At 46.5% G+C, this 14,205-nt stretch overlaps 1 protein-coding gene across 1 annotated transcript; it reads right to left on the reverse strand.

Moving 5' to 3' along the window:
* Positions 1-1,219: 1,219 nt before the first annotated feature.
* LOC134984003 (oocyte zinc finger protein XlCOF22-like) lies at positions 1,220-2,245 on the reverse strand. Its single transcript, XM_063949662.1, has one exon. It carries the CDS (start codon positions 2,243-2,245, stop codon positions 1,220-1,222), a length of 1,026 nt encoding a protein of 341 aa, XP_063805732.1.
* Positions 2,246-14,205: the final 11,960 nt, after the last annotated feature.

The following is a 14,205-nucleotide window of genomic DNA, read 5'->3' on the forward strand; positions in this document are numbered from 1 at the left end:
ACAACCCCCTGGTACCGTATACAGATAGCTGGAGTTGCTGTGGAGGGACCTGTTCTTCCTCTCAGCGCTGTGCAGGCAGGAAAATGGTGCTGGAACGCTGCTGGGTCCGCTCTGAGGAGAAGCTCCACCCCCTTAATGGCGCTTTCTTCCCGCTCTTCATGGATTATACTGGCTTGAGGAAATTGTGCTGGCTGAGATCCGTGGACCTCGACAGGCTGCTGGACCAGTGCAGGGGGTAAGCGCTGGCCCAGGGCGCCCCTCACAGCACCGCACCATGTGCCGCTGAGACTTCCCAGGAGCACAGTTAAGTCCGCGCTCCCTCCCCGCTGCCGCCATCTTCACACCGGCCCACTGCTTGCCAGGGGGGTCGATGACTCACTCACCACTTCTTCAGCTCTGTAAGGGGTTGGCGGCATGCTGCTGGGGCGAGCGGTCCCCTGTGGCGGAGAACGATCAGACACCTCTGGAGCTCAGTGTCCAGTCAGCGGATACAGTAGCTCAGACCCCGCAGGGCGGACACTACTCCCCCCTCAGTCCCTCGCTGCAGGGAGGCTGTTGCCAGCAGCCTCCCTGTAAAATAATAAACTCTAAAATACATTTTTCCAGAAAAGCTCTGTAGAGCTCCCCTAGCTGTGACCAGCTCCTCCGGGCACATTTTCTAAACTGAGTCTGGTAGGAGGGGCATAGAGGGAGGAGCTAGCCCACACTATTAAACTCTTAAAGTGCCAATGTCTCCTGGTGGATCCGTCTATTACCCATGGTACTAATATGGACCCCAGCATCCTCTAGGACGTAAGAGAAATCTAGATAACTGGAGAGCCTGATACACCTGGGTGTTTTCAAAGGAGGCTTCTTCTTTTCTAGTGACAATGGTTGAATGCTGGTCCTCTCTCTGAAATTAGAGTGATAAGAGTCTGGCAAACCGGATGATGTTCCCAGAGCCAAATATAAGGTGGCCGCACACTGCCCAATCCTGTCACTCAGGACATCTCTAGTGTCCTATTTGGCCCCACAAGTGGAAAATCTGGTTGTTTAGTAGTTGCAGAAAATGTTTCTGTGGTGACCACCTGAATTATAAACAAGAAAATCGCACCCCCAGGTAGGCGTATGGGTGTCTAGTACGCACAGATTTTAATTTTATACATTTTCTTGATATTTTCATCTTAATTTATTGCAAGAATTTAAGAAGGCTCAATACAGGGCCATCTACATTTGCAGATCACTCAACCTGCTTTTCCCCTGAGTGAGTCTTCTTGTGAGCCTTGAGCGCCTTCTGCAATCTGAAACTTTGACCACACTCAGAACATGGGAACGGCTTTTCCCCTGTGTGAATCATTTGGTGTGATTGAAGATTAGATTTTCTGGCAAAATAATTCCCGCACTCTAAACACAAGGGCTTCTGCCCTATGTGAGTTTTCTGGTGCCGACGTAAACCAGACCGATTCTGGAAGCATTTTCCACACTCAGAGCAAGAAACAGGTCTCTCCCCCGTGTGGATTAATTTGTGACTGAGGAGATTTGATTGAACTGTAAAACATTTCCAACACTCAAGACATGAGTACGGTTTCTCACCAGTGTGAGACCTCTGATGCTGGACAAGATGGGTCTTAGAGCGGAAAGCCTTCTTGCACTCCGAACACTCAAATGGTTTCTCTCCAGTGTGAGACCTCTCATGCCGAATGAGACTTGATCTAACACTGAAGGACTTCCCACATTCAGAGCATGAATACGGCTTCTCGCCAGTATGAGTTTTTCTGTGCGCACGAAGATGTGACCGAGAAGAAAACGATTTCCCACATTCTGAGCATTTAACTGTGTTACCAGTATGAACTGCTTGATGTACTAAAAGCTGATTACAGATGGAAAAGCGCTCCTCACGCTCAGAACATGGAAACGGCTTCTCACCCTTATGAGATCTTACATGTATGTCAAGGCTTGTTCTATAAATGAACGTTTTTCCACACTCAGAAGATGAAAACAGATTTCTCACAGTGTGATATGCATGATGAATAGTGAGAGATCGTTTGTTGGTAAAACACTTCCCACACTCAGAACATGGAAATGGTTTCTCTCCTGTGTGAGTTCTTACATGCTCCACCAATATCCGACTGCTAGTAAACTGTTTTCCACATTCCGCACAGGAGTAAGGCTTCTCGCCTGTGTGGCTTCTCTCGTGCTGAATTAGAGTGTCTTTCCTGGCAAAACACAGCTCGCATACAGAGCACTGAAATAGCTTCTCTCCCATATGGCTTCTCTCATGCCGGATTAGAGAGGATTTCCTGGGAAAACACTGCTTACATTCAGAGCACTGAAATGGCTTCTCCCCCGTGTGGGATCTCTAATGTCTTATTAGATAGGCCTTATTGGGAAAGCATCTCCCACATTCAGGACATTTGATCTTTTTGTTGTGGTATCACTCATGTCTGGTCAGCTTTGGTTTTGAGTCAAAGCATTTCCCACACTTATTTGAACCTCCGGCTTTGTGACTCTGCTTATGTCTGGCAAGGTCAGAGTTGCTAGAAAACCTTACATCACAGTCAGGACACTCGTACCCTCTCTCTGTGCCCGGTCTTGCTGTAGCAGCAGTCCTCTTTCTCTGCTTAGTTACTGATGTGTCTTTGGTATTAACCTCTTGGTGGTTTCCTTCTTCTTCAGAAGAGTCTCCACCTGATGCTGTGGGACTTCCATCTTCGTATGACCACACCGTGCCCGAATCTGTGGGTTTTTCATCTCCACATGACCTTTTGGTGTCTGAGCCTTGGAGATTTCCATATTCAGGAGAAGACATGTCTGTCCGATCTTCTACGCATGTTTCTGTGTCGGCAGAATCTCCGCCGTCCGTGTTCTGAATCTGAGAGACCTGGGTCTTTATGTGATAGTGAATAACTGTTTTTATTTTCCACACGCTTTCTTGTTCCTTATTTATATTTAATATGTGGCTTTGGGTCTGAACTGTTGGATCAGACTATTGATGACACTCGGTGAAGAAATAGTGGTGGGAAATGTTTCAGGTTTATCTTTGACCTCCGAAAAATCTGTTGGGAGAAACAATCATTAAGCAATCATGTTATGGATTATATTCCATCACGTAAAAGCCTTCCCCTCATTTGTATCCAGTGGGTAGTCCATTTTCCCGGTGTTTCGCGCATACAAAGTAGAAAAAAATCACTGGGAAAATAGCCACCACACCATTTTCCCAGAGATTTGGTGAGCACATGATAAGGGGGGCAGCCACACATCATGCCCCCATTTAATGTCACACTAGAGGTGTGTATATTGCTTCCCTAGCCTCACACAACAGGTGAGAGAGTTCCATCCCAGATTTGAAAATATTTATGTGAAGGACAGCTCTACCGATAATAGCATTGTGAGGACTTCCAGGTTCCATGATCCGGGAGTCCTACTGTGTATGTGCGGCTGCAGGAGACACTGTAAGGGATCTGATAGGATCCCTATTGTAGATGTATGCAGAAGGAAGCCCATACCTATCAATGCCTATTTGCCTATAGAGTGTAAACTTGTGAGCAGGGCCTTCCTACCTCTATGTCTGTCTGTACCCAGTTTTGTTCTACTACAGTTGTTCCAATTGTAATGCGCAACGGAATGCTGAACCATACAAGAAACTGATAATAAATAAATATAGACAATGCCATCTATAGAAGGTGTTGCATATATATATATATATATATATATATATATACATACACGGACTGATCCGGCACTCAGTATCAACGAGGTCTCATGAAGTTTCTTGCTCTGGTGCCCTCCCTGGGTCTGTGACCCTGTGATAGCTTGCAAATGAACGGGCGGCACTCTCCAGGATTTTTCAAATTTCCATAGCGTCCTTTATTCCTACGTTACGTTTCGGGCTCTCGCCCGTCGTCAGGGACAATCATACACAAATGACATACAAAATTACAAACATTTATACCCTATCTAACATGTGCACAAATTGCTAAACTCACTCACCTGCTCCACGCCGCTCGGTGCAGCCGGGTCCGCGCGCAGACCAATGACGTCACTGGCTCCCGACGTCACTAATCTTTTGGATAGGTACTGAGGAGAATCTAAAAAATTTACTGGATGATCATAATAGATCTGCAAGTAATGTAAGATTTACATACAAAACTAGTACCAGCAACATCCAATTTTTGGATGTGGAGATACATATCGAGGGTAAAGAATTAATGACGTCACTATACAGAAAGAGCACAGATAGGAATACTCTTCTTCAATATGAGAGTTTCCATCCTCTACCATTGAGAAAAAGCCTGCCTTATTCGCAATTATTAAGGGCAAAAATAATTGCAACAAATCCAGAACATGTGGAACCATCACTCAACACTATGGTTGAGCGCTTTAGACAGAGGGGATACAATAGGAATGAGCTTATACAGATTAAAACCTGAGTACTGGATATCCCCAGATCCACATTGTTAGAACCTAAGATTAAACAGACACAGCATATGGAAAGAATACCATGGCCCAATCGCTATCACATACATAGTGAGAATCTCACTAAAAAAGCCAAAAGTTGGTGGCCCATTGTCAGTACTGACAAAGAGCTGCCATCACTCCAGGGTTCAAAATTGATGCCTAGTTACTTGAGAAATCGTAATTTAAAGGACAAAATTGTCAAATTAGACATTACAGGCATGGAGAAAAAGAAGCAGACACATTTTTTGAGCAGGAAACTGGGGTGCTTTAAGTGCCTCGGATGTACAACATGTAGGTCCATGGTAGCTAGCCCCACTTTCTCCCATCCGCACACTGGGAAAAAAATTCCAGATAAGGCATGCAGTCACATGCACAACTACATATGTCATATATCTCCTGCCCTGCCCCTGTGGGCTGTCCTATGTGGGCAAAACTCAGCGGCAGTTTCGGGAGCGTATGGCTATGCACCGCATTGCAATAAGACAAGCACTAGAAACAGGTAGTAGTGATCAACCTGTGGCCAGACACTTTGCCACAGCTAAACATAGTATGGCCACGTTAAGAAGTATTATTATTGATCACATACCAACCTTACCCAGAGGAGGAAATCGAGCTAAAATCCTGCTCAAACGGGAATGCAGGTGGATATTTATGCTCAATACATTGGCCCCAAAAGGGTTAAACGAAACTCTGGATCTACAATGTTATCTATAGGGGTGTAATAACAACTATATGTACAAAATGCATAGTAAAAAATCAATGAGAAACTTGTTCATGATTTAGTGAATAGATTGCCATACTACAAGGGACGTAAGCAGCGAACTAATAATTTACAATTGAGTTGCGCTGCATTAATTATATCCATAGAAGATAAAATAAGTTTTTACTCACCGGTAAATCTATTTCTCGTAGTCCGTAGTGGATGCTGGGACTCCGTAAGGACCATGGGGAATAGCGGCTCCGCAGGAGACTGGGCACAACTAAGAAAGCTTTAGGACTACCTGGTGTGCACTGGCTCCTCCCACTATGACCCTCCTCCAGACCTCAGTTAGGATACTGTGCCCGGAAGAGCTGACACAATAAGGAAGGATTTTGAATCCCGGGTAAGACTCATACCAGCCACACCAATCACACCGTATAACTCGTGATACTATACCCAGTTAACAGTATGAACATAACAGAGCCTCTCAACAGATGGCTCAACAATAACCCTTTAGTTAACAATAACTATATGCAAGTATTGCAGACAGTCCGCACTTGGGACGGGCGCCCAGCATCCACTACGGACTACGAGAAATAGATTTACCAGTGAGTAAAATCTTATTTTCTCTGACGTCCTAAGTGGATGCTGGGACTCCGTAAGGACCATGGGGATTATACCAAAGCTCCCAAACGGGCGGGAGAGTGCGGATGACTCTGCAGCACCGAATGAGAGAACTCAAGGTCCTCCTCAGCCAGGGTATCAAATTTGTAGAATTTAGCAAACGTGTTTGCCCCTGACCAAGTAGCAGCTCGGCAAAGTTGTAAAGCCGAGACCCCTAGGGCAGCCGCTCAAGAAGAGCCCACTTTCCTCGTGGAATGGGCTTTTACAGATTTAGGCTGCGGCAGGCCAGCCGCAGAATGCGCAAGCTGAATTGTGCTACAAATCCAGCGAGCAATAGTCTGCTTCGAAGCAGGAGCACCCAGCTTGTTGGGTGCATACAGGATAAATAGCGAGTCAGTCTTCCTGACTCCAGCCATCCTGGAAACATAAATTTTCAAGGCCCTGACCACGTCCAGTAACTTGGAGTCCTCCAAGTCCCTAGTAGCCGCAGGCACAACGATAGGTTGGTTCAAGTTAAAAGCTGATACCACCTTAGGGAGAAACTGGGGACGAGTCCTCAATTCTGCCCTATCCATATGGAAAATCAAATAGGGGCTTTTACATGACAAAGCCGCCAATTCTGACACTCGCCTAGCCGAAGCCAAGGCCAAAAGCATGACCACTTTCCACGTGAGATATTTTAAATCCACGGTTTTAAGTGGCTCAAACCAATGTGACTTTAGGAAACCCAACACCACGTTGAGGTCCCAAGGTGCCACTGGGGGCACAAAAGGAGGCTGAATATGCAGAACTCCCTTAACAAATGTCTGAACTTCAGGCAGTGAAGCCAGTTCCTTTTGGAAGAAAATCGACAGAGCCGAAATCTGGACCTTAATGGAACCCAGTTTTAGGCCCATAGTCACCCCTGACTGTAGGAAGTGCAGAAATCGACCCAGCTGAAATTCCTCCGTTGGGGCATTCCTGGCCTCACACCACGCAACATATTTTCGCCATATGCGGTGATAATGTTGTGCGGTTACATCTTTTCTAGCTTTAATGAGCGTAGGAATGACTTCCCCTGGAATACCCTTTTCCTTTAGGATCCGGTGTTCAACCGCCATGCCGTCAAACGCAGCCGCGGTAAGTCTTGGAACAGACAGGGCCCCTGCTGTAGCAGGTCCTGTCTGAGCGGCAGAGGCCATGGGTCCTCTGAGATCAATTCTTGAAGTTCCGGGTACCAAGCTCTTCTTGGCCAATCTGGAACAATGAGTATAGTTCTTACTCCTCTTTTCCTTATTATCCTCAGCACCTTGGGTATGAGAGGAAGAGGAGGGAACACATAAACCGACCGGTACACCCACGGTGTCACTAGAGCGTCCACAGCTATCGCCTGAGGGTCTCTTGACCTGGCGCAATATTTTTATAGCTTTTTGTTTAGGCAGGACGCCATCATGTCCACCTGTGGCCTTTCCCAACGGTTTACAATCAGTTGGAAGACTTCTGGATGAAGTCCCCACTCTCCCGGGTGGAGGTCGTGCCTGCTGAGGAAGTCTGCTTCCCAGTTGTCCACTCCAGGAATGAACACTGCTGACAGTGCTAACACGTGACTTTCCGCCCATCTGAGAATCCTTGTGGCTTCTGCCATCGCCATCCTGCTTCTTGTGCCGCCCTGTTGGTTTACATGGGCGACTGCCGTGATGTTGTCTGACTGGATCAGAACCGGCTGGCTTTGAAGCAGGGGTTTTGCCTGACTTAGGGCATTGTAAATGGCCCTCAGTTCCAGAACATTTATGTGTAGGGAAGTCTCCTGACTTGACCATAGTCCTTGGAAGTTTCTTCCCTGTGTGACTGCCCCCCAGCCTCGAAGGCTGGCATCCGTGGTCACCAGGACCCAGTCCTGTATGCCGAATCTGCGGCCCTCTTTGAGATGAGCACTCTGCAGCCACCACAGCAGACACCCTGGTCCTTGGAGACAGGGTTATCAACCAATGCATTTGAAGATGCGATCCGGACCATTGGTCCAACAGGTCCCATTGAAAGGTTCTGGCATGGAACCTGCCGAATGGAATTGCTTCGTAGGAAGCTACCATCTTTCCCAGGACTCGCGTGCAGTGATGCACCGACACCTGTTTTGGTTTCAGGAGGCCTCTGACTAGAGATGACAGCTCCTTGGCTTTCTCCTCTGGGAGAAACACTTTTTTTCTGGACTGTGTCCAGAATCATCTCCAGGAACAGTAGACGTGTCGCAGGAACCAGCTGTGACTTTGGAATATTTAGGATCCAACCGTGCTGGTGTAGCACCTCCTGAGATAGTGCTACGCCGACCAACAACTGCTCCCTGGACCTCGCCTTTATCAGGAGATCGTCCAAGTATGGGATAATTAAAACTCCTTTTTTCGAAGGAGTATCATCATTTCGGCCATTACCTTGGTAAATACCCTCGGTGCCGTAGACAGGCCGAACGGCAACGTCTGGAATTGGTAATGACAATCCTGTACCACAAATCTGAGGTACTCCTGGTGAGGATGGTAAATGGGGACATGCAGGTAAGCATCCTTGATGTCCAGTGATACCATGTAATCCCCCTCGTCCAGGCTTGCAATAACCGCCCTGAGCGATTCCATCTTGAACTTGAATTTTTTTATATATGTGTTCAAAGATTTTAAATTCAAAATGGGTCTCACCGAACCGTCCGGTTTCGGTACCACAAACATTGTGGAATAGTAACCCCGTCCTTGTTGAAGAAGGGGCACCTTGACTATCACCTGCTGGGAATACAGCTTGTGAATTGCCTCTAGCACAGCCTCCCTGCCTGAGGGAGTTGTTGGCAAGGCAGATTTGAGGAAACGGCGGGTGGTAAATGTCTCGAATTCCAGCCTGTACCCCTGAGATACCACTTGAAGGATCCAGGGATCTACTTGTGAGCGAGCCCACTGATTGCTGAAGTTTTTGAGACGGGCCCCCACCGTACCTGGCTCCGCCTGTTGAGCCCCAGCGTCATGCGGCGGACTTAGAAGAAGCGGGGGAGGACTTTTGTTCCTGGGAACTGGCTGTATGCTGCAGCTTTTTTCCCCTTCCTCTGCCTCTGGGCAGAAAGGACGCGCCTCTTCCCCGCCTGCCCTTTTGGGGACGAAAGGACTGTACCTGATAATACGGTGCTTTCTTTGGTTGTGAGGGGACATGTGGTAAAAATGCTGACTTCCCAGCCGTTGCTGTGGACACTAGGTCTGAAAGACCATCCCCGAACAACTCCTCACCCTTATAAGGCAAAACTTCCATGTGCCTTTTAGAATCTGCATCACCTGTTCACTGCCGAGTTCATAACCCTCTCCTGGCAGAAATGGACAGTGCACTTATTTTAGATGCCAGCCGGCAAATATCCCTCTGTGCATCTCTCATGTATAAGACTGCGTCTTTAATATGCTCTATGTTTAGCAATATAGTGTCCCTGTCTAGGGTATCAATGTTTTCTGACAGGGAATCTGACCACGCAGCTGCAGCACTGCACATCCATGCTGAAGCAATAGCTGGTCTCAGTATAATACCAGTGTGTGTATATATAGCCTTCAGGAGAGCCTCCTGCTTTCTATCAGCAGGTTCCTTTAAGGCGGCCGTATCCGGAGACGGTAGTGCCACCTTTTTTGATAAGCGTGTAAGCGCTTTATCCACCCTAGGGGGTGTTTCCCAACGTGACCTATCCTCTGGCGGGAAAGGGTACGCCATTAGCAACTTTTTAGAAATTACCAATTTCTTATCGGGGGAAGCCCACGCTACTTCACACACTTCATTTAATTCTTCAGAAGGGGGAAAAACTACTGGCAGTTTTTTCTCTCCAAACATAATACCCTTTTTTGTGGTACCTGGGGTAACATCAGAAATGTGTAAAACATTTTTTATTGCCTCAATCATGTAACGAGTGGCCCTATTGGACATTACATTAGTCTCTTCGTCGTTGACACTGGTATCAGTATCCGTGTCGACATCTGTGTCTGCCATCTGAGGTAGCGGGCGTTTTAGAGCCCATGATGGCCTTTGAGACGTCTGGGCAGGCACGAGCTGAGAAGCCGGCTGTCCCGCATTTGGCATGTCGTCAAATTTTTTATGTAAGGAGTCGACCCTTTCACGTAATTCCTTCCACAAGTCCATCCACTCAGGTGTCTGCCCCGCAGGGGGTGACATCACATTTATAGGCATCTGCTCCGCCTCCACATAAGCCTCCTCCTCAAACATGTCGACACAGCCGTACCGACACACCGCACACACACAGGGAATGCTCTGACAGAAGACAGGACCCCACAAAGCCCTTTGGGGAGACAGAGAGAGAGTATGCCAGCACACACCAGAGCGCTATATAATACAGGGATTAAGTAAATTATATCCCCTTATAGCTGCTATATATGTATATTGCGCCTAAATTTAGTCCCCCCCCCCTCTCTTTTATTACCCTTCTGTAGTGTAGACTGCAGGGGAGAGCCAGGGAGCTTCCTTCCAGCGGAGCTGTGGGGGAGAAATGGCGCCAGTGTGCTGAGGGAGATAGCACCGCCCCTTTTTCGGCGGACTTCTCCCGCTTTTTTCAGGAATTCTGGCAGGGGTAATTTATCACATATATAGCCTCTGGGGCTATATATTGTGATGATTTTGCCAGGCAAGGTGTTTATATTGCTGCTCAGGGCGCCCCCCCCCCCCAGCGCCCTGCACCCATCAGTGACCGCAGTGTGAGGTGTGCATGAGGAGCAATGGCGCACAGCTGCAGTGCTGTGCGCTACCTTGTTGAAGACAGAAGTCTTCTGCCGCCGATTTTCCGGATCACTTCTTGCTTCTGGCTCTGTAAGGGGGCCGGCGGCGCGGCTCCGGGACCGAACATCAAGGCCGGTTCCTGCGGTCGATCCCTCTGGAGCTAATGGTGTCCAGTAGCCTAAGAAGCCCAAGCTACCACCAGTTAGGTAGGTTCGCTTCTTCTCCCCTTAGTCCCTCGTAGCAGTGAGTCTGTTGCCAGCAGATCTCACTGTAAAATAAAAAACCTAAAATATACTTTCTTTCTAGGAGCTCAGGAGAGCCCCTAGTGTGCATCCAGCTTTGCCGGGCACAAGATTCTAACTGAGGTCTGGAGGAGGGTCATAGTGGGAGGAGCCAGTGCACACCAGGTAGTCCTAAAGCTTTCTTAGTTGTGCCCAGTCTCCTGCGGAGCCGCTATTCCCCATGGTCCTTACGGAGTCCCAGCATCCACTTAGGACGTCAGAGAAAGCTCAATAGATGTTAAAATAGAGTGCAATGTAGTCATGACACACAGTTAGTAATGAGTATGCTCAGTTTTTAATGTAAGCACGTTTTTAAATGTTTGTAACAAGAATTTTCACATCATGTTGTCAGGTTGCTAAGCAACAGAAAATGAATGGAACCCTAGCTTGGCGCCGCCTGGTGACGTCGGGAGCCAGTGACGTCATTGGTCTGCGCGCGGACCCGGCTGCATCGAGCGGCGTGGAGCAGGTGAGTGAGTTTACCAATTTGTGCACATGTTAGATAGGGTATAAATGTTTGTAATTTTGTATGTCATTTGTGTATGATTGTCCCTGACGACGGGCGAGAGCCCGAAACGTAACGTAGGAATAAAGGACGCTATGGAAATTTGAAAAAGCCTGGAGAGTGCTGCCCGTTCATTTGCAAGCTATATATATATATATATATATATATATATATATATATATATATATGTAACCCTTTTTGTAGTGCCTCCACCCAAACTTTTAGTAGGTATTATACTACTTATTAGGATATGTTTGGGAAACCTTATGTGTAATGCTTGGTATTTTTTCTTTCAGGTACATATATATACATTTATGATTCGGATCCAGTGATCTCCTATGGTCAAGGTAAGTCAACGCCACACAGATAACATTCCCTTTGTTTTAAATAACCAGCTTTACTGAGCATTCATATATGTATAGATATTAAATTATACAATACAACAATTTTGTTTATGAACAAAGTATTGTACTATTACAGATACCTATCTAGATGTAGGTCTATAGCCCTTCCGTTACTCTCTAAAGACACATAGATTATACGATATAGAGGACTATAGAATTATACTAAATTTACCCTATATGCATTACTCATATTCTGACATATAACGCTTCAATAAATATTAAAACGAATTCTCAATATTCTTTACACTTTAATATCCCCAAAACTACACTTTACCATGTACATATTATAATAATATAATCATTCAAAATATTTATCTTTATATCATAAATATCATATATTAACTGTCTTTGTTTCAGATAGGGTCTATGTATGTATATATATGCATATACCGTATATCGGGATGGTATTCTTACTCCTTCCTTAGCAAACTGTGTAAAATAGGATATATATATATATATATATATCTCTTCACTTTAGAGCATCACCATTGGACTAAATTTGTGTCCTCTGTATTGAAATTGTAATCCTGGTTGGTGAATTGGAATAACCTGAAGGATTTTAAATAGTAATAGTTACTTGTATCCCAAAAGCTTATTTGGACAGATAAGTTACAGTTTTGTATCCACTTTAAATAAATAAGCTGTTACTAAAGCCCAGTACTCACCAGCCGATGTCAGAGAGATGTGTGCTGAGCGAACCGCTCAGCACACATCTCTCCTGCCGCTCAGCACAGCGCGATCTGTGCTGAGCGTGCGGGGGGAGACGGGGGGGCCGCTCACTTCATCCAGCGGGTGAAGTGAGCGACCCGCTAGATTGGCCTGCATGCAGGCCAATCTAGCAGCGGCGATAGCGATGTGCGGGGCCGCGCATCGCTATCGCCGAGGGGGCTACACACGGAGCGATCCTGCCGATATTCTAAGCAATCTAGTCAGATTGCTTAGAATATCGCTCCGTGAGTACCCCCCTTAAGTGTTTGCTGTCTGATGATATGACTGAAATATCCTCCAGATGTCCCTGTAGTTCTATTTCCTTTCCTGAGATTTATATAACCTTTACACTTTCATAGGAGGAATTTGATCTAATCAGGAATTGCACAGTCTATTCTGAAGGTAATAGTATATTCCTCTTTTTGTTAATTATATATATATATATATATATATATATATATATATATATATAATAAGGTAATTTCACTGTTGAATAAAGAAATTAGATAATATCTGTATCATTAGCCATCCACCTCCTTGGCGCGTTATTACTATGGACAGTCTCTGTTAATGTCACTATGTTTTCCTGGTGACAGTTATTGTAATGAATGTTCCTCAATGGTATAGTATCTGGTGAGGTTAAAGGAGGTCTCTATTTTATCCAATTACTATATGTCACCTTGTATTATAGGAGTGTTATGTTAGGTGCAAAGTGTCACAGACCTTAGATGTTTTCACTAGTGACACCTGTCACTAGCTGGAAGACTTGTAGTTAGTTGAACTCATCACCATTTGGACGTTCTCTTTGGCTCAGGGCTGACCTTATAGCTGAGGTCTCTCTGTACGGGCTGGTATTGCTGCCGCTGCTGGAGCCGCTCCGTCGGCTATGGTTCTCCCCCAACCTGGCACTCAGATTGCAGCTCTGCTTCTCCGTACCTCCTCAGCGCTCCCCGGCCGGTCACTCTGTACGCCGCTCCGCCTCCTCTTCTAATGATGCCGCCGTCCTCGAAGTCCCAGCGCTCCCCCGGCCTGTCACTCTGGGCGCCGCTCCTCCTCGCCGGACGTGGTCAGCTTCAGGACGCCTCCTCCTCCCGATCTCCGCCTCTTGACTCGCCGGTGACGGATGGGGGACAGCGCTATTCAGTGCCCTACCACCAGTAGCAGCGGCACCCTCTCCTCTCACGCCCGCTGGTAACTACAGCTCCGATCAGCGGCGCAGAGGAGGGGAAACCACTCCCATGGCTGAGCACTCGAGTCCATCTCCCGAATGGTGCTGCTGCTCCTCTATTTATCCTCCTCCCTGCTGGGTCGCGCGGAACTGTTCTTCCCGCCGAGGTCTCGAGAGCCACCTGTCACAACATGTGTCCAGTGTTACCTCAGGTGGCACCCCGTCCAATCAGGTACTTTATCATTTCAAGTCAGTACCTGAGCTGAAGGTCCCCTCACTAACAGTTTTCTTGATGAGGCAGTACATACACTGTGCCCCTATATTACCGAGGTTACTCCATTCATTTCCAAGGCATATAAACCTATATACTGACGTGAATTGCCTCTATAAATAAAAATACATATATACATATATCTTTGACTCTGAACTAGCAATCCTTATTAAAATTGGTACTTATACACCTATATTCATATACTTAACATGGCTGGATTAGTAGAATATTATTACATTTATATATATATATTAGTGTGGCAGAGACAGCATTTTTCCATTTGAAAGTAATGTGGGGGATCCAGACCAAGTTTTGGAAGCAGTAGCAGAATCCCCGGTGTATGATCAGCAGCACCTGGGATATAAGGGTTTCCAGGGCAGAGTCACCTTGT

Source organism: Pseudophryne corroboree (genome assembly GCF_028390025.1).
Source record: "Pseudophryne corroboree isolate aPseCor3 chromosome 3 unlocalized genomic scaffold, aPseCor3.hap2 SUPER_3_unloc_3, whole genome shotgun sequence".
Classification (NCBI taxonomy): domain Eukaryota; kingdom Metazoa; phylum Chordata; class Amphibia; order Anura; family Myobatrachidae; genus Pseudophryne; species Pseudophryne corroboree.

Excerpts from the sequence above, each read along its gene's own strand:
- LOC134984003 (XM_063949662.1), bottom strand. The coding sequence starts at position 2,245 with ATGGGAGAGAAGCTATTTCAGTGCTCTGTATGCGAGCTGTGTTTTGCC.